At 53.2% G+C, this 20,803-nt stretch overlaps 1 protein-coding gene across 5 annotated transcripts in view; it reads left to right on the top strand.

The window, feature by feature from the left end:
* Positions 1-19,362, top strand: part of LOC149325186 (uncharacterized) — a 45,671-nt gene extending 26,309 nt beyond the window's left edge. For 4 of the 5 annotated variants that reach the window (XM_089563204.1, XM_089563205.1, XM_089563208.1 and 1 more), the window contains 4 exons: positions 7,617-7,727; positions 7,799-7,937; positions 10,205-10,314; positions 13,267-19,362. In XM_089563204.1, the coding sequence (XP_089419330.1) occupies positions 7,617-7,727; positions 7,799-7,937; positions 10,205-10,314; positions 13,267-13,806 (900 nt within the window). In that variant the 3' untranslated portion in view covers positions 13,807-19,362. The remainder of the gene's footprint in view (positions 1-7,616; positions 7,728-7,798; positions 7,938-10,204; positions 10,315-13,266) is intronic. The other variant, XM_089563206.1, reaches the window with a different exon arrangement.
* Positions 19,363-20,803: the final 1,441 nt, after the last annotated feature.

The raw sequence follows: 20,803 nt of genomic DNA on the forward strand, positions 1-20,803 counted from the left end.
GTGGGAACTGCACCCTCCACCGAGCGCGCGTTTCTTTGTGCGTCGGATCGGCGCGCGGACCGTCCGGCTTTGCCTGTGCGGTCACTCGATATCGTGGGCGTGGGTGCGAAAGGGGGGAAGAAACGCTGATGTCCTCCTCCGTTCCGTAGCGCTCTCATGAAGCTTCAGCTTTGTGAGCTACGCGCGTGCAATGTTAGCGGGTGTCGTCGGCTATCGTGTCGTCCATTTCAGCTGTATCCGTCGCCGCCGCACTGGGGGGAGGGATGCGCGCATCGATATGCACGCGTGCGCAGCGTGCTGGAAAGCCTGTTTGTGGGGCGCCGCTGCTTTTGTTGCGCGGCGCTTCCGAGCGTTGTCGCAGCGGCGTTAATGAGACGGAAAACGAGCGCGTGTTCCTGCTGCTGCTCGTGTGCGCGCCTGGCTGCCCGCGAATGCCGTCGCAGGGAGAGTAGGCGGCATGTTCGCTCCACTGCCGCTGTTGTGGTAGCGGGCTTGTGTCGAGTGAACCGGCTTGCAGCGAAAGCCACCGGATTAGCCGGGAGTCTCCGCTGAAATGCCGTCACCTCGTCGCGGGCCTATCGCAGCTCCTCCCCGACGAACGAAGAAGCGCGCGTCGGAGATCGTTTGTCAAGTTCATTAACCACCGGGCGGCCAGACCTGGCGCGCATTCCGCAGCGTTCGAGAGCCGGCAGGACCCGGTCCGCCTGTCGATGCGCTCTTGGCGGGGAGGGGGGTGGAAGCGATCCTGCGAAGTTTTAGCGGAGCGACATTTTCCGCCACCTCTTGTCGGCCTAAGTGCGCGCGCAGTTTTTGGCTGGCGTATAAAGTGTGTGCCTTCGTTCGTCCTTTGTGTGAGTTGGAAGTGCTTCTTTTGACGCCACTCTTGGCGTCGTCGCCGTTTGTGCGGCGCTTGTTTTAGTGCGGCTGGTGGGGGGCATTTTTCATTCCCTGGGCGCTCGGCGGCAATCGATGAGCGCCGAGTGACGTCAGCGAAGCAAACAAGACTCGGGGCGGCGAGGAGGTGTCACGTGGTGGGTGAGAGAGGGGGCGAGATTACGTGTGCCGCGCCGGGGCTCTTCTCGGGCGCGCTTTGTGTGCGTCGGGAGCCGTGAAAGGGGGCGGCGTCATTTGCATCCCCCCCCCCCCCCTCCCCGTCGCCAGCGCAGCGGCGGAGCGCGCGTTGCTGCTGGCCGCTCGATGGACGGCGTTGTACGACGCGTGCTGCGCACAGCGTGGCGTCGTTGCGAGGGTAGCCGTTTAGCCCCGCGTCTTGTCTCTCGATTGCTCGGGCATTATTGTGGGGCCAGCGCTTTGCCGATGGGTGTCCGGCACGTCGACGGAGGTGTCTATATGCCGCTGCTGCTCCCGCGCGCGGCCTGCTGGGAAGCTGCATTTCAGCGGGTGTGACGAGCTTCCACTATGTCACCACTAAAACAAACAAAGAAACAACCATTGGCTGTTATTTGCTGCAGGACCGACTGGGGAGACCGCGGTTAGCGCAGAGTGACACCCGAAGTCTCGTCTGCGGCGCTTTGCCAGTTGATGACGTTGTCGTTCTCCTATCTCCGACACGGATACCGATTGAGGCTTCTTCTAGGCTTCCCATTGGGCACGTTTAAAACAGTAGCGCTCTTCCAACTAACAGGGCCCTGCTCTGTTTAGTTGGAGAAACGCTCATGCCTACTGGTTTGCCGGTTGAGAAATGACCGCGTATGGGGGGGCATTCGTGCGCACCCTTCCGATACGCTTGTGGTAGCTTGCTTGGGTGCACAGTGCGGTTGACGTCTTGCTAACACTGGGGGTACACGTTCCGAGCACACTTGGACGCAGCGTGGAATGCTAAGTGAAGATTCTTTCAGAGAACGGTGGCGCATTTCTTGTCCCTCTGGCACGAGTAGTGAAAGCGCAAGTTGAAAGACGTCGGAGCAGGCGAGGTGGTGTTATTCTGGCACGGGAAAATCGGCAGTGAAAAGCAGTGCCACAAGCTGCAAACTGATTTAATCCGATGCCTTACAGTTGACGCAGTAGTGTGAAACATTTGAGAGAAAGTAAACGAGAATGTTCTTCTGGTGGCACATATTTGCGGTGTCAACCTCCGAAGCGCAGTCCGCGCGAGGTGAGTGAGTAACCGTACGCACCTTGAAGCTTGTCAGCTCCGCGACAAAAGTACGCTAGCGAACCAAGAGGAGAAGCCGCGCATTTCACATCGCCTTAGTGTGCTCGTTGGTGAGATGTTTGCCGTAGGTCGTGTGGGAAGTGTCGTCCCACGGGTCAGGGCAGCGCACAGAACTCCGAACCAGGCGTGTTGACGGGGCAGGCGCAACGAGAGAAAAGCACAACAGTATGGATGTGTACCAACTACGGGAGGAATGGCGGATTAGTCGCTCGCCCCTCGCTCGTTCTTCGGAGCGGTGCGCTATGCCACGCGGAGCCCTCGGCCGCAGCTTGGTGCCAAGTAGCCGTTTCGGTGACTGCGGGGGACCATCCTAGCGAGCTGAGCGCCTTTCTCTGCTTCTAGCTGGCGGGAAATGGGCCCTGTTGGTATCGTACGCCCTTCGGGCTTCGCAGGATGATCGGGCTAGCTCTAGTAATGAATGATGTGAGAACGGGGGCTTCTCATCCACCGTGCGCATTTCACCTTAGCGTTGCAGCTTGCGGCGGCCGAATTTCGATGGAGGCGAAGTTCTAGAGGCCCGTGTACTGTGCGATGTCAGTGCACGTTCAAGAACCCCAGGCGGTCGAAATTTCCGGAGCCCTCCACTACGGCGTCCCTCATAGCCTTAGTCGCTTTGGGACGTCAAACCCCATAAAAACCAAACTATTCTTCGGAGATCGGGTTCTTCCCCACCGAAGTAATCGGTCTGTCGCAGTGATAATTTTTTGCTGCTTGACCACCTTGTTGTTGAGCTGGCGGAGCAGCCTTCCCTGAAGTGCCAGCATTCCCCGAAGGGCGGTAGCAGCCGCTTTCGGGCGTCGTCGAGCGGGGCCGCGTTTCTTGCTCCTGCCCCCCCCCCCCCCCCCCCCCCCCCCCCCCCCTCCAGTCGTTAAAGCGGTATGGCTCGGAGCATGCGTGCTCCCTTCGGCGGGGATGCGAAAGGGCTCGGCCCCTTCGCTCCGGACCCGGGTTCGCTCTGCACTCCTCCTTCTCGTCTCTCGCGCATTGTTCCTCCCGACCGCTCCTTTGTTGCGGGGGCGAGGCGTTGTTTTTTGCGCTCCGGATCTGAGGACGACGAACTAGCCGCCTCTCTGAAAACTCGGGATCGGAGGCGCGCGACGGCAGGAATGTTCGGAGCGGCGAAATATCGCGTCCTGCCCGGCCGGGGGGCGCCCGCAGAAACGATCCAGGCTGCTGCCGGTGCCCGCATTGCTTGAATCTCGGCCGGACTAGTCACGCGGCCAACTGCTGCCGACAGAGTGCGGTGCCTCCTCGGAGTGCACCGTCAAACGACGAATTGGCCGGACTCGAGGCTCACATCGTTCCCCCTCTTCGTCAACAGTTGCTAATAACGTTAACAGTGATGTTTGGTTGTGTTAACACTTGCTCACCAAAATATATGTACCCACCCCTTATGTAATACCCCCCGTGGGTCTTTGAGGTAATAAAATGAAATGAAACAGTGGTGCGAAACTGTAGTCAAGGGCTGAGTGGCAAATAAATACTCCACATACACGGCTTCCGCGTTTTGAGACGCAGCTGGAAGCTTGGAGTTTCACTGGGAAAACGTCGTGTAGCGTGTCGTTGGCGTCGCTCGCCGCGTACTTTTGAAGCCACGTGCAAGGCGCTGCATAATTTGTTGTCGCGCTGTTTTCGGCCGCGTACCGTTCGCGGGAGCGAGTGGCTGTAGGCCGCGTTCAGGTGCAGAAAATGCCGACAGTCGCAGTTGCGACGAGCGTCACGCAGCGTTGAATGGCCGATTCGCTTTATTCGAAAGGTGGGGGGGGGGGTGTTTCGAGACGGTCGCTCCCCCCGCGACGTTGGGAGAGCGACCGAATGGACGTCCCGCGCAGAAACGCGTCCGCAGTTCGACGCGCGCTGCACCGAACTCGTGCGTGGACGCGCACTGCCGCGCGTTGGTCGGCGCGGGGCGGGACGCTAGTGGTTCGGTGCAGCGCGGGGGGCAACCGCGGGCGAAGCGAGGGAATCCCCCTCGGCGAGTGGGCGAGAGCCGCCGCTGCGGTCTCGGGGAGGCGCGCTGCTCCGGGCGCTGCCGGCGTTGCGCCACCGGGGGAGGAGGAGGGGGGGTCGATGGGGAGGGTGCGAGGGGCAGCAGCAGGCAGCCTCGGCGGCAGGGCGCGGGGAGCGTCGCCAGCAGGCCTAGCCGTGTCGTCGAGGAGGGAGGGCGGGAATGGCCGCCGAAGCTAGGCCTGCCCTCCCGCGCGCGAGCGGGGAGAAACATGGCCGCCCGACGCTGCTGCCGAGCCGCCATGGCCGCCCGCCGTGCTCTCCCCCCCCCCCCCCCCCCCTTGGCCCTCTCCTTCTTCGCCCTCCTCCCCTCCTAGCTGCAGCGCTTCGGTTGCGGCGGCGGCGCTGGGCCCCCTCTAATCTTCCCGCCCGCTTTCTTCTTTTCTGGCGGCGATTCTTTTGCGTCTGGGCCGATCTTGGCGCGCTTTTTCTTTCTTCTTCTTCCCAGCTGCCTGCGGCGACGATTTTTGACCGCCGTCTGTGGCTTTTGTGCCTCTTTCTTTCTTCTTTCCCTTCGCTTGCTTCTCTTCGATGCTCCACGGCGATCGCTGCCTTCCCGCGGGATCGCTTGTTTTGCTTTGGAAACAGCTGCTGTCATCTCCCGCGTGGGTCGGCACTTGTGCGCGCGCGCCTTTCTTCCTGTCGCCTCTGCATACGCGGGCCGTGGGTCCCGTTGTGAGGAGGGGCCACAGTGGGTTGAGGAGCGGGCTTTGCGGGACCGCCCGTGTGTCGGAGTTGGTGGCGGCCGCTTCGTCGCAGGGCTTTGGGCGTCCTCAGGGGACGGATTAAAAATACAGGTAACACGCATAGTTGTTTATGCAGGGAAAAAAGTTACTGGGCGCACAACCATGCTTTGCTTGGTTGGACGGAAGCCGCTTTACAGTAGTCAGTGCCACTACGAAATGTGCTGTGCAGTCGGGCCCGCACGTCACCTGCACTAGGTTCCCCTACCCATAAATTTTTTTTTTTACACTCTTCTGCAGCAGGCTCAGTGGTAGCTGTAAATAACTGCAACAAAGGACCACACCTGAGGTGCTCAATACCCGAAGCACTGGCCAGTGACAGCGTTTATTCGTTGCTGTGTATAGCTTAGTGTGAGCCAGCTCGAGTGAGCGGTATCCTAGCTGAGGTGAGGAGGTAAAATTGGGCAGTGTGTGCCGTGTGAACAGAAGATAAGAGTGATGAAAGGGATTCAGAGAGAAGGAAAGCCTAGCAGGTAGTGGCACCAAGTCGTGTGTGCGAATGAGAATAGGAACCAAGAGAACTATGGCCAACAAACAACACGCCGCACAGGGAAGAGTGCCTGTACACGAGGACGACTAACAACTCAATTTTATTCAAGCAAACACACACACAATACAATGGGGGTGATGAGGAGGAGGGCAGCACAGGGCAGCCCTCCTCGCTAATTGGAATTCAGTCGGAGGCGACTTTGTCCTGTGGTCAGCTTGGTTAGGCTGTAGGTGGTGACAATGTCTTAGTGGTGAAATGTTGGCTTGGCTGTTCTGTGGCTGCCTGTGGTACAGATAATGTGCTGTTTTCCTTTGCGTTTGGTGACCTAGTTGATTGCGCATCCACCTTGTATGTGGGGTTTGATCCCCAGTGCTACAGTGGGCACAAGCTTTCCCCTGGCCTCGTGCTAGTCTTCGACACGGGTCGCTGACCCCACCTTGAGTAGACCAGTATACTGTATGTAGTCCTTTGCACGATTAAAATTCATCCTTAGAAGCCATCCATCATCATCCTTTGTGTATGGGACTGGGAGCATTCTAGGTGCCCCGGTGTGCCTCAAAGCACAGTGCAGGTTGGTAATGGAGCCTTTGATGGAAAAGCTCAGTGGAACCTGTACACCTGTCGGAGGGAAATGATATCTCAGCAGTGGTGGGAATGTGCGATCAAGGGAAAGCCGCTCTGCAACTGCTCTCTGGCAGTAGTCACACGAGATAAATCAGTTCTCGGCAGATCATTAAGAGTGTTTTCTCATGGAGTGCTGCTGTGCTAATGTGCTCACAGGGGCCGCACCAAACGCGAATTTTGGCTCCCAGATCTTCCCACGCCTGATTGCATTTTTCGCACAGTTTTCAGAGTTATTCTTTTCAGACTATTCTTCAGACACGATATGTTACCGGCCAATAAAGTGTACTACTCTAAACTGATGCAATTAATCCACAAAGAAAAGCTTTACACTAGACTTTCAGGTAGGTCGCCACACTACAGCTTCCGAACTCATACACATACAACTGAACGAATTAGAACTAATTATGGTAAAGAAGATATTGATTATCAAGTAATAAAGATACTTAACCGCCATGGACGCTACATTGATTTTACGCTAGCATTTAAGTCATTCAAATCAACTTATCAAGAATTTTTACAAATCACTGAAGATAATTTATACATATAGGTACCCGTAAGGCGTATGCAAACCTTTGGTTTTTGTAAAATTTCCCCGGTTTTCTGTCAGTGTCATCCATCACAAATGCTAATTCATGTCTTCACTAAAATGTGTTGTCGCGAAACCTAAGTTTTTGTGTTGTTTCACCGCGGAAGTTTGTTTAATCTGTAACCATCATTCAGTGTTTATATGTATTTTATATTCTCCTGTCATTATGTATACCGTTTCAACAGGAGGAAAACCTGTATATGTATCTCAAGCTGCCCACTGCGAATTTCAGACGGGAGACTAGGCCTTGTCAGGCTCCATGCCTTTTGCCTTGTCTTCCACTTTCAGTTGAAAGAAAAAAAAAAAATTACCTGAGCAGACACACATACACACAACAGATGCCTTCCACACTTGCGAGCTGCAGCCTTGTGTAACTCCTACCGAAGGCATAAACTTTGCCCAGAAGAAGCAGACATACATCATCTGGCATGTGGCTGGCAGGACAGTCATGTCTGAGGAGATAATCAGCACAGAATTCTGTGCCACCACATGGGAAAGGGTCCCACTTGTTTGGTGCATGCCCATTCTGGTAGAGCATGAAAAGCAGCGTAGTGGTACAAATCGATACAGCACGCCGTCTGTTCACAACTGCTCTTGCAGTTGGTATCAGTTTTTCTTCGACTGAGGTCGGTGACCATTACCGGCTATCTTGTCGCAGTGAGGTGCTCGTGCAATACTCACCAGCAGGAATGCAGTAGAAGTTGCATTGCATCACAAACAAGCGGCTGTTCTTGCTTCTTTTTGTTGCCTGCGAGGCAGTATAGTTGGAGGAACCGCCTAATAGTCCATCGCAAGATACCCTCAGTCAAGATGTCGGCAGGGCTGAGGAGGCGTGCCATTTGATGAGAGCACAACTCTGTGGGTCTGGACCGGGTTGATGATCACCAGGTTGTGACTTGTGGTGTGGGCATGTCCACTTGTTCCAGAGTTTGCACTGACCGATGGTCTCCCACCTCCCCCTCCCCTCCTGGCTTGCTCTCTCCTTAAAAGATTGGAGACTTTGGCAAAGAGTGTGCCGGAAAGTGGAACACAATGTCGGACGAGGACAAGCAGCCTTTCCTCAGTGCTGCTGCAAGAGACCGCGAGCGTTACAAGCGAGAGGTGAGTTGTGCGTCACGTTTGGCGACTGTGCGCAATGTGGGAAAGAGGCTTGACGGGGGGTGCCTGTGCAGATGGCCGTGTACAAGCCGGCGCGTGATGTCAACAAGCCCAAGCGCCCTGGTACAGCCTTCATGCTCTTCATGGCTGACTTCCGGAAAGAGATGGCCGGCAAGGAACCTGAGGGCGGAGTGGCTGCACTGGCCAAACTCGGTGAGGGCGGACTGATTGAAGCGGGGGGCCTGTGTGGGTGGATTACTTACCGTGCCCAAAGTGGAAAACCTGGGGGGGGGGGGGGGGGGGGGGGACATCTTAACCACATTTTTAAAAAAGGAAATGTGATGGCAGTTAGTTCGACTGTTGTGGTGTCTGCAGTGTGTGTCTATTGAAGAAGCGCAGCTTGTTGGGCCAGTTGGTGCATGTTACAAAGGAATAGAAAAACCAGTAAAGCAGGACGCGTACACACGGCGAAGAAGTACACATGGACAGTGCTGGGCAGTCTAATGTTCTTGTGATTTCCCCATCCAGGTTCTGGTTGGAACTGGTTTCATTTTCACTGAATGTTCGACCACCTTCCATTGGATCACGATATGGGATTATATTAATCCAAGTTGCTAATTAATGCACCTTATGTTATGTCATTTTCTCGGATGGGTCTACACTTCCAAAATTTTGGGGGCCCTTTGGGATTTTTGGGCGTGGGTGAAGTTCCAAATTTTAGGGGTCATCATATTTTCAAATTTGGCAGTCCCCTATGTTTCATCCACTGGTGGTTACATGGTGCTGATGATGTCTCGACCCTCTCCACCAGTCAGGCGATTTCGTAGCGGAAGTTTTTTGCAAGGCAACAACGTAAATGTGATCACATTAAAAAACAAACATTGGTTGTTTTCACTGAAAAGGGGGGCAGTTATAAGTGAAAAAAGGCCAAAGCAGGGAAATGTGGGTGTTGCCATTGCTGGCCAATTTCACAAGTAAACTGAGGTGATGTTGAGACAGTTTTTCTTGAAAGGCTCCACCACCATTCGTTCACTTCATGATCGTAGTCTTTTCAGTCTGGACATCACAAGTCTGAGTTGAGTGGGAGGAAAAGAAAGGGTTCCATTTTTTAAGCCCAATTTTTGGCACAATAAATGTGCCTTTCAGTGCTGGATACACATCAGCATAGCCAGAGAATTTGCCGTGAATAGAAATCGGATAAAAGTTGTACTCGGTGCCCCTCCAAGTGGTACTCACACAGGGGACCCCCAGCACGGAGGGATGTGCTGGGCGACTCCTCCCGGCATTCACTGCTGAATGGAAGATCATTGTCACAATACTGCCATTGGTTTAAATGGAAGACACCACCAGAACATAAGCTACAAACTTGCCAGACACGGAAAAAAAAAAGAGAGAGAGAGAGAGGTGCGGCCACTCCTCTTTAAAAAAAAAAACATGCAGGGGGAGAGGGCCGTTTCTGCCTGCTGAGCAAACAGTCCCCGTTCTCCATCACCTGACCAAAACTGGAAACTGTGTCGCTGTTCTGGAAGGCGCAATCTGTGCACAGTCACCTTTGCCCAGGGAGGGATTGCATCGCACGTGATGCCTCCCAGCAAGGCCCCCGGACTTGTGCTGATGTACCAGCCCCCCTCAGACAGCTTTTTCCCGTCTCGGCTGTCAAAGGAAGTGCAGGTAGTTGCTGACAGTAAGCAGCCATTTGGCTTGAAGTTAGCCGGCGAGCATCCTGAGCATCGGTCTCTGGAGAGTTGATGTCGAGGCTAGGGAATGAGCATGTTGGGAACTAGTGCAAGAGACGAGGAGCACAGTTCGACAGGATGCGCACTGCACTGCACCATGAAATTGCTTGTTGACATGCTGCCCTGGAACATGTCGCTGCTTGGACTACTAGTTTCTTCACTCATCCTGCCCTTGTCTGTGTTGTCATTTGAGTATCGTTTTTACGAAGTCATTTTTGGGCCTGTGTTGCTATGGCTGTTGGCATGCTACCTTCTCCTCTTGTTCTGCCTTTTCCGTGTGACATTGAGCAGCCTCTGAGGAATTTGGTGGTTGTTTCTTGCTCTGCCCGTCCACTCCAGCAGGAGGGAAAGGGCATTCCGTTTGTGGTGGTTTGACAGCCGTGAGAGAGTGGCTTGTTCCCACCTCACTGCACGAGCATCCTGTCCAGTGTGTAAGAACTGCGGGTGTGATGAGACGATTGGCCACCCACTGTGGCTGCCTTCAGTTCGAGCGTGAGCGTGTCTGCCCGGCTGCCGCACTCCGCCGCTGGAATCCGCATCCCTTTACAGAAGCCGAGATTCCGGGGACTTAGACCTCCATATCCGAGGGGAGAGCTGTGAAGGTGCAGTTGAGATTCTTAGAGGAGCCAGGGTTGAGTTCGAGGATGTGAACTGTCTGTGTGCGTACCCTGTTTGACAGGTCTTCCTTTGTTCCCACGTGTAGGGTAGCATAACCTGCCTGCCTTTCCTCTCTCTCTCTCTCAGGTGGCGAGAGGTGGCGGGGCATGTCAGAGGAAGACAAGCGGCCCTACGTGGAGCGGCAGAACGAGGAGAAGATGAAGTACGAGACCAACATGGAAGAGTACAGGCGCAAGGTAGGCCATCCTATTCGCATGGAGCAGCAGTCGCACGAAATGGGCACAGTGGTCTGGGTGCTGGAGAGCTAGCACAGTCGGAGCCCGCTTATAACGAACTTGAGCGTCACGCGGCATCCGTTCGTTGTATCCCGAAGTTCGTAGTAAGTGGACCACAGACTAAAAAAGAAAAGTTGGCGGTCAAAACACAAAATTTGTTTCTTTGAAAAAAAAGTCTTGATGCTCGTGTTTCTGCGGTGGAGATGCAACGAGGGAGGTCTCCAGTTTATTTAAAGCAGAAGTGTGCTCTTCGCTGAGGCCCTTGGCATAGACAAGTTGCCTGAGGCCCTCTATGTAGCCCATTGCTACAGGCGTGCTTATGGGTGCTGGTTCCGATGTTTCATCATCTTCCGATTCTTCCGCGTCGCTCTCGGCCCGCACTTCAGAAACGATGCCCTCGTCCGTGCACGGTTCCGCAATATCATCGTCTTCATCAGCAGAAATGAAATCGTTCCAATCATTGTCATGGCCTCCCATGTCGGAGTCGACACACTGCCACAAATCGCCGCCGGAAGGATCATTGCCGCAGGCACCAGGCACGATATCCGGTACGGTGTCGACGAAGCCGGCCTTGCGGAAACAGTTCCGCACGCAAGCGGCCGTCACCTCCGCCCAGGCCACCTTCACCATCGCAAGGGCTGAATACAGTGAAACTTGAAGTGGCAAGGTAGCGGCCGGGCGGTGAACAACGATGAGCAAGCGCTCCACAATGCGGCGCCTATGCGGTGCCTTAAAAGAATGTACTGTACCTAAATTAAGAGGCTGAGCTGTCAAAGTGGTATTGGGCGGCAGGAAAAGTACAGCCACTGCCATCAGAGAAGTTTGCACGTGGTGCGCTGAGCAGTTGTCGAGCAAAAGCAGCACGCGCCTGCTTTGCCTCTGCATGTCACGGTCAAACTCGCCCAGCCACTCTGCTGCGAATAAATCGCCTGTCATCCAGGACTTGGTGTTGTGCCCGTAGTGCACGGGCACAAAGCTCCAAAAGCAACGGGGCTTCTTTGATTTTCCGATTACAAAAGGCATGCGCCGGTCGATGCCATTCATATTAGTGCACGCAAGTGCTGTAACGCACACTTTACTACACTGTGGATGCACTGTGTTTCTGCCAGCACATGACTCCTTTCATGGCATGCGTCTTGTCTGGCAGCATCTGATAGAATAACGCCGTTTCGTCTGAGCTATACACGTCCTGCTCTCCGCGTGCCTTGCAGTAATGGCTCGATTTGTTGCACACCCAGTGGCAACGTCTTGGCCACCCATCGAACGTGCTTCGCCGACAATCGATTTAAAAACAATCCCATGCCGCACTTTAAATCGACGTAGCCAGCCATTGCCTGGGCTGAAGTCGGGAAAATCTAGCAGCAATGCGAAGTGTTTGGCTTTGCCCAGTTTCATTGGTCCAGTTGTCAGAATGTTGTGAGCCCGTGCGTCGATGAACCACTTGATCAGCGCGCCCTCTAACGTCCGCATAGGTGGCCTTCCACAGGCGCTTTCTGTCCGCCGTGTTGGCATCGGAGCTGACAGACAATCTTTTTCTTGTTCTTTAGAATTGTCGAGATGGTTGATTTCGACACATTGTACTTCTTCACCAACTCTCAATTTTTAGCGCCTTGAACAGTTCCATCAAAAGTGATCGCTTCGTTGCCATGCCTGCGCTTTTCGTTTCGTGACCACTGGAGGCAGGGAATTCCCGTCTGCCATCCTGCCATCCTGAACTTAGGCCCGCAGCGAAAGTGAGAATAAAGCGCCACGACTGATGGAGCACATGCGCATGTGCGACAGTCAAGCGAGGAAGTGCTAAAGGAACGGACACACAGCAGGGAGACCATTGAGGGGCGTCCCTGAGCGTCGGTGCTGCCATCTGTGTGCTCCTACCAAAGTTGCCTTCAACCGCTAGTGTTTGGAGAGGCCTGCTTCCTGCGAACAGCCAGAAAACGAAATTTCGAAGACTATGCCGGCGGCCGGCGCCATGGCGTGCCTGCCTTCGACAGGCAAAGATGAGGGAATTGCAAGAAAGAGTAAGGAGAGGGGAGGGGAGTTGCGAGGACGGGTGGGAGGGTGGTCTTGGGAAGCCACATGCCGACACTCGTAGGCACCGCGCGTCAGCGGGCAAAGGGCTTGCGAGGAGGATTGCAAAAACAAACCGCATGCGCCATGCGCAGGCAAAGGGATCGGAGCCCATTGTTATCTCGCACTTGGGTGCTGGGTTTACGCCGTCCGTTCGCTGTAACCGATTGGCAGCGCTCAAGGACGTTCGTTATATGTGCAATTTTGTGCCATTGAAATAATGTGTACTTTGGCGGTCGCGCAGGTTTCGTTCGTTTTAAGTGAAAGTTGATATTAAGTGGAGCCATTATAAGTGCGCTTGACTGTAATGTGGCCCCGAATACAATACGAGGTGTAATTTGTGGATAGCGAAAATGGAAAGAAAAAAATCCACTGATAATACAAACGAGCGAAGCGCCCCAAGAATATTTATTTGCACTACATTTTGAGCTTGATTTGGTGGGAATTCGCGAGGCGTACACGCTTTTTGCTTGTGCATCAGCACCAACCCATGCGTCTCCAGGGGCCTGAGCAGTTCTCAAAAGGTGCTAAGAGGGGCTGTGTTGGCTTCCATTCCTTCCTGCCCGACATACGGCACCTGAAGAAATGCCCAATAGCAATTAAAAACTGGGTGTATGGTGAAACAAAGTGTAATCTGCAGTCAGCACTAAGGGACAAAAAAAACAAAGCCTCGTTGCGTTACCTTTTCGGCGTGCTATGGTTTATACTGTGTCGTTTGAATTTGTCACTATACTTGCGATGTGCATGTGGGCTGTGGGCAGGTTGTCAGCCACTGAGCGTGTGTTGCGAGTGCATGCAGTGTTGGGGAAGGTACCCTTTGGCCCACGTCGTTTCCTCCTCTCCCAGCAGCAAACGGCCGAGACACAGGCGGCCAAGCTGCAGCAGCAACAGCAGCAACAGGCGGCCTCCGGCCAGGGTGATGACCAGGGAGGGGGTGGCGGCGGAGGCGGTGCGCGCGAGCAGCACGACAATGGCGGCGAGTCGGACTCTGGCGAGGACACGTTCCACGGCAACCAGAGCCACTCGAACCCGCCCTCGGGTGCCTCCACACCCAGCCCCGGCGGTGCGGGTGCCACCTCCCACTCGGAGCACACGGACGAGTCGCAGGGCGCCGCACCACCCACCTCGCAGGCCGGCGGGTCGGCCGCCTCGGAGCGTGGGGGCGGCGGCCTGCCCTCGCTGGCATCCCCGCTGACGCTGGCACACCCGTTGGCCTCGCTGGGCTACCAGCACTCACTGGCCAGCTTTGGCATCTCGTCGGGGGGATTTGGCGGCACACCGCACGCGGCGCACGTGGCTGCCTCGACGGCGGCTGCGCCCTACTTGCCCGGCAGCGCGGCCACCTACTCGCAGGCCCACCTGCCCGGCCCCTACAGCTGGACCTGAGCGCCGGGCGCTGCGGGGGGCGACGGAGCGGGGCCCGCCGTATGCAACGTGTAGTAGTCGTCGCCGTCTGCCCCCGTCTCTGGCCGGGCTCCCCCGTCGCCACCCCCCGCCATCGAAGCAGCAGCCAGCGGGGCGTTACCCTCCCCCTCTTTTCGTTCTGCCCCAGCCCGAGAAGGCGGCGCTCCACCCGGCACGGGCGCCCACCACCGGCCCCGGTCGTTGCCCAGTGAATCTCACTCGTGCCCAGGGGTGTGGCCGCAGAGGATGAAGCCACCGTGTGCGAGAAGCCAAAGACGGCTGGCCAACACAGGCGAGTTGGCTGTGCAGCGGCGAGCAGCCGCGAAGTGTGGGGGGCCATGCTGTGCCGGCGAGGATCGCAGTGCTCTGCTTGTGTGCCAACAGCCAGCGCCGCCGGGTGGACTCTCCGTGAGGCAGGAGCCACCCCATTGGGGAGGCATCAACCGTGCACTCACTGCTGCTGCTGCTTTGGTCGCCGCCTTCACCTCGGCACCCACATTGTTTCTACTGGAAAGGACCGAAGTAACCGCCGCGACGACACACAAGGCCTGCCGGCACCGTCTTCTTCGCGGGCCCCACCCGAGTCTGCCTCGCACGTATGGTGGACTGTGTTCGGCAACGGGAAGTGCACTTTGCGCGCGGTACGACGGACCAAGCGGGAAAGGCAACGCCGTCGGCTGTTTCTTCCTTTCCTCCTCCTCCTCCTCCTTGTTTCCAGCCCCCCATTTTTTATTACGAGCTCACAGTGTGCATTGCCATGGTTGTTTATTCAGTGATTTCCTCAACATTCTGCTGCTGCGATCAACGGCTGTTTTGAACTGCTTGCCCTCTTAGCTGAGTTACTGGTGGGGGGTTTGATGAAGAGTGTGGGCTGTTCACAGTCTTGCTTGTTTGCTTCATTCGTAGCCTTTTACCGTATTTACTCGCATAATAGGCGCACTCGCATAATAGGCGCACCCCTAGTTTGGGCGCGAAAAATCAGATTTTTTTTATGTCCGCGCATAAAAGGCGCACCCCGAACTTGGCACTGTGATCAATACTGTATTTACACGATTGCAAGCCGACACCTCGCCACCCCCCGCTCCCCAATCTTTATTTTAACAAAGTTTTCGCTGAACTGACTACTAGTCCTCACTAGTGCTGCTGCGGACCCACAGCACGTACAACGACATCGCGTAGAACAGCCGCACACAGTTTTCAGGGATGCTCACTTTAAACGTCTGTTTGGAAAGCTTCATCTCCAGCCGGAAACGTTCCCGACTTAGGCCCGCGAAAACCTCGGCGCTTGGAGTCGCGTACGAAAATTTAGGGAGGCTGCAGTCACAACTGCCGTAGTTCTCGGCCACGTCGTATTTTCCGACCTGCCGCACGCTAGCTGTGTTCGAGAGCAAACTCCCAGCCGTGTAGCTGTTAAGGTGCTTGGCCGTTGAGCTAAAACAGCAACTTAGCAACGCTCTCCGCGGCAAAGCCATAAACCACGATGAACTATCGCACTACCGCAGATCCCGGCACTTGACAGCAACAAAAAAAAAACAAAAAAACAAAAGAAAACGAGCTGGAGATGCTGATGGCGTATGGATAGCGAAAGCTCAGGGCGAAGGAAAACGTTGATGATGATGATAAGCTGCGGCAAAGCCATAAACCACGAACTATCGTGCTACCGCAGATCCCCGCACTTGACAGCAACAAAAAAAAAAAACGAGCTGGAGATGCTGATGGCGATATGGATAGCGAAAGCTCGCGGCGAAGGAAAACGTTGATGATGATGATAAGCTCTACCTCGGGTGCCCTCCGTGGGTGGCGTCTGGAAGCTCCTGTGCGCGTGTGTGGTCTCCACGATCAAGCGCCTGTAGTGCGCAGCCGGAGCCGATCGCAGAGGCCGATCGCAGAGGCCTCGGCGCGTGCATTCCAAAGGCTATTCCCGCGTGGGTCGTGGAAAGTTTCGATGCGGCCCTTACACGGATCTTTTTTTTAAAATATTTTCTTCGGGAAAACGGGGTGCGGCTCGTACACGAGTGCGTTTACGCGGTGTGTTCAATTTTGAGAGTCGAAAAATTTCCGGAAATTTTACCCCGCGTAATAGGCGCACCCCGAACTTTGAGCCGGATTTTCTGGAAAAAAAGTGCGCCTATTATGCGAGTAAATACGGTACTTCGTTTCGAGCATACACACACACACACTTGTATAAATGCTGTCCCTCATATATTTTGTTTCCCCCTCACAAAAATGTTTGCATTTGTCAGACCCCTCAAGTTGTGCCACGTGACCATTTTATCTTGTTGAAAATTTGTCTCATCACTCTTACAACTTAATTTATTGCTTACAGTCTGTGACAAGTTGCCAATGTTTGACTGTAGAGTTGCTTAGGAGGACTAGAAAAAAAAAAAAAAAACATTGGTACAGCGTTGAAAGGGTGCATGCAGGGCTGTCAGGATGTATGCATTTGCCATGTGTCTTTTCTTTTCTGTCCTCTCTTTAATGTCTGGGGCCATTTGCATAGCCATAAATGCGGAGGGTGTTTAGTTTTTAATCTCCTCTTTTGTGTCTTTCGAAGTGTCAGTGCCGAGTTGCTTCTTGCTGGAGTTCAGGGCTGCCCGTTCCTTGTGGATGCCCGTGAAAATTCTGCTTTGTCTGGCATCGCATTGGAGAGGCTCTGGGGTGCAGCTTCTATATTGCATCACGTGCAGTGCACACCGACGGCCCACGCAGGCACTGGCAGGCAAATTCTTTTTTCTTACGAATCCTTTTTTTTTTTGTGCTGAAGCACACGGCAGCTTCTCTTGCCAAATGGTTGGGTGCAAATTGTAGGCCACCGGTCCTTTCGTTTGGTAGAGCTCGTTGAAGGGTTAGGCAGACTTAATCCCGAGCTTGGTGCAAGTGGCTTCAGAGAAAAATCATGGGGCAAGTTACTTAACCCGCTTTCGTTTCTACCCCCCCCCCCTCACTTTGTTGCGGGTCAGACTGCACTCTGAGGGCTGCAGCCCGCACCTCTGCCACTTCTTTGGCCAAACGAGCACAACCCGTTTTTCTCTCTCGAGTAAGAAAAAAAATCCTGCTTTTCCCGACGGGTGAAGGGGAGGTGGGTGACATTGTGTCTTAGAGTTACCCTTTGCGGAACATCAATAATTGCGGGCAGAATACCGATATTTATGCTTCCAGTAGTTCTCCGAGACCACTTTTTGCGTGAGTGGGTGCTTGTGTGTGCATGCTGGCCGCGTTCCTCAGTAAGGGACAGGCCGTTTTTAGGGTCGGGATAACACGAGTCTAATCGAAGGGAGCCGTGTCTGTAGGCTCCCACAACATTTAGCGCTTTTAACAGTGCCAGCTTCTTGCTTGGGGTGCAGCTTTTTCTCTTGAGCAACGGGGGCGAGGGTGCGCGTCGTCCCGTCTTGCCGCACTGGCCTTATGACGAGAGCGTCTTCAGCAGAGGGCAACAATCACACGCATGTGTTGTTTGTGTGGTGGAGAGTGGGACTTGTTTTTCTTCTGGAGGTGTGCTGCACGCCTGTGTCTCCCTTGTGCAGAGCCCTGGTGAGTGGCGTTTGCAATGGATTGCCCCCCCTCCCCCCCCCCCCCCCCCTCCCTCCCCTTCCCAGAGGAAGTGAGGCTGCGTGGGTGAACAAATCCGAGATTGTCGCCACCACACTGCAAGCTTCGTCTTTTTGTTGCACACTCTCGGAAACGGGGGGGCTTCTCCCCCCCCCCATGAGAGGTTCGCTGCTCTCCCGTCTTGGCTATAAGCGCAACGACAGCAGTGGACCTTTTAAAAGTGCGAACAGAAAAGTATGTAAAAAAAATACTCAAGACCTTTTATTGTCCTTGCGTATTGGCTGCTGCCTCGCCCTTCTTCCCCAGTGCGTTTTTTAAAAAGACTAAAGACCGACCGGGTCTTGGTAGAACATATTCTTGCGCACATTTGTTGTCAGTATTTTTTCTGTCATTTTTGCATTTCCTTGCACGTGTTGGAAGCGTGGCGATTGTTTTTTTTTCTTCTTTGTAGCTACATGTTGTACAGTTTCTGTTTGTCATTTTTAGAACGTGGGGCACACACATAGTGAGCAGCCATTTGCAAGGTTTCTTTTTTGTATTTTTGTTAGAGGGAGAACGGACTGTCAGTGGGTACGGCAACCACCCCCATAGAAAGGATCACACCTAATAATGTGATACAGCATTTTTCTTTCGTATTCTTGTCCTGCATTTGATGTGCATTGTTTTTTTTTTTTTTTTTTGCAGTGGACGTTGCATATGTCTCGCGTCATGAAACCAACTTGAATAATAAAGAACTTGCTCGGTGGGATTTGTGTAGATTATGCAAGTGCTCTCAGTGAGCTTGCCACCATATGCTGCGAGGTGTGTGTACAATTCTTTGCACATTTTCTGGCAGTTTGTGCCATGGATCTTTGTTTTTGCGTGTCAAACGAGAACTCTTGTTCAAGAGTCTCTCAGGGAGCGCTGTGGTGCTTTTGCAGGCTTCTGGGTTGTCTTCATGGCGCAGAAAATAAAATACGGTTTCAGTTGGACTGTGTGCAGTTAGGCTGGTTGATGCATTCCTTCCCTGCCTTGGGGCTGTGCAGGACGGAAGGGAGTTTGGAGTGGAACATTAGTCAGGTGTGGCTTCTTAATTTCAGTTGGTGACCCCTTTTGTTAAAATCGGACGGTCGTAATTGTGCTCATCTGGGTTCATGAAATAGGCAAGAGTGCCAGTAATTTGCTTTTACCCTGAAATCCTGCGCAGATTGACAGCTGAGAACCTGCGCAGTATTTTACGAGATTTCATTTTTGTCTACAACTGATAAATTGCTTCCAGACAGCTGAGTGCTGCATTGAAACTTTGTCGTCAACACAAGTCAGGTTTGTTTGGCTGGTAACATTTTCTTAGCCCTTCAGGGATATGCACTGTTCATGGATCTTGAAAGCTGGATTGAGCAGCGCCTTTGGAATTGTAGCCATGCAGTCTGCAAGAGCGGAAACAGCCGCAGGGCATTGTGTACGATAGCCACAGCCAACTTACGTGTGTCCATTTTTTTCTTTGCTTTTTTTTCTCCATTGCTGTATAAAAGTACATGCGCAGAGCAAGCAATTTCTCTTGTCCCATTACCTCCCATTGCTTTTATTTTTCTGTACAGAGTCCAGTGGCCTCCAGATGGAGAGCTCAGAGGCCTGGCTCTTAACTGTCCCAAGTATGCGTCGATGCTTTGTTGTTGTACATAGTGTGTTTTCTCATCACCCCACCACTTTGGGAGCATCTCGAGTGATTTTTTTCCTTTCACTTTTGAAGCTGAAAATTTTTCATTGGCGTGCGTGTGCTTGTCTGTTTAGTGTGCGTGTGTGTCTCGTTCGCAGAGCCCGTCTCTGCCCGCCACACCTGTTGAGACCGACATGTTTGCAACTTCGCTTCCCTTGACGCGTTGTATTTTTTCTCCTTGATGAAGACGGAAGGAATGATGATATACTGTGAGAAGGCATGTGTGTCTGTGTGAAGCAATTTCCAAATTCTCCGAGGAACGTAGTGCTAATAAAGCATCTTTTTTTGGTTAACGTTGCCGGTCTGTGCCCTAGTGCCACACCACACACACACACACATGCAGGTGTGCCAGCAGTCATGTCCTGGCTGCAGCGAAATTGCGTTAAGGCGAAAGCCTTTAATGGCTCATACTGTCGTCCGCCGTTAACAAAGCGTGCCACACGTATTACTCGGGAACTAAAAAAGATAGAAGGAAACCAATGGTTTCTTCAGATAATGAAGGGAAAAAAATGAACCTAGAAGCCAAGTTTAATGATTAGGTTAATTAGATAATTAATTATAGGCAAAAATGTCGAAATGCCGCAGACGTCGATATAGCCATGGGAACGGTGTGACGTCGCATTCACCGGAAGTCGTCGCGGTATAGTAAATATTGCCACAGAATAGTCGGGAAAACGACAGATTTGTGTTGAATTAGATGGGAAAATAGGTAATTAAGTGCAGTTAACACCTAAGATCCCCGAAAGATGTATAATTTGGGTATCGATATAGCCACGGGAATGGTGTGACGTCACATCCACCGGAAGTCATCACGCCATAGTGTCCTCGGCTTTCGCCTCTCAACACTTCAGTTGCCAAAGTGTCCGCAATTTTTGCGTTATTTGCATTGCTGCAGTTGCTTGCATTCACTGTGCTCGTGCATCGCCACTGTTGCCTTTGCAAACAGTGCAGCATTTAGCCCTAGGCCATTTGTAAATGACGTCTGTATGCTCCCCAGTGTGTCATTCAAGCACTCTAGACAGGTCTGCGGACAACTGTACAGCACTTGTCGGTCTCGACAAGCGTGAAATGCGAAGCCGTGGTGACCAACGCTTTCACTGTGCTGAGCTACAATGCCTGCTTTGATGCGAGGTGAGCATTCGTTTACGAGCAAGCATCAGGGGTCGAGACATGCCTGATCTTAATACACAAGCGCTGATATTTCCTTTTCAGAAACAACGTAGTTGGCCATTGGGAATGACAACTTGAGATGTGCCCCAGTGTAGTTTACATTATTACTGCACAATTTTGGCAAGAGGTGTGCTTGCAGTGGTCCATGACTTTGGAAGAGGGCACCTTTAACTGCCATAACTCAATGCTTGTAGAACAATGATGCTTTTATTGCTCCGTCATCCGCAACGTATCGGCTGCCACGAGCAGCATGCTGCTAAGGCAGATTGATTAGTCTTCACTACGTGTGAGCTCCATCTATTCAAAATTAGGATTGTATGTCTGTTATGGAGGAAGGGAACCTTGGGAGACTACCTCATCAGATCTTGATGAAAATAATGCACTTGCTTTTCCTGTGCAAACCATTTGCTTCGTCGAATTGGTAGTGTAGCACATTATTTTCATCAAAAAAGTAAAACCACCTAGCCCCCGTTGCTGCCCTGCTTATCAGAGCTGCTTGACAAAAGTTCAGAGGGCACTTGAGACAGCTTGCATGCTGTAAAGGTGAAAGCATAAGTGTCATTG

The sequence above is a fragment of the Amblyomma mixtum genome, chromosome 10 (assembly GCF_055824585.1).
Source record: "Amblyomma mixtum isolate Tamu chromosome 10, ASM5582458v1, whole genome shotgun sequence".
Classification (NCBI taxonomy): Eukaryota; Metazoa; Arthropoda; class Arachnida; order Ixodida; family Ixodidae; genus Amblyomma; species Amblyomma mixtum.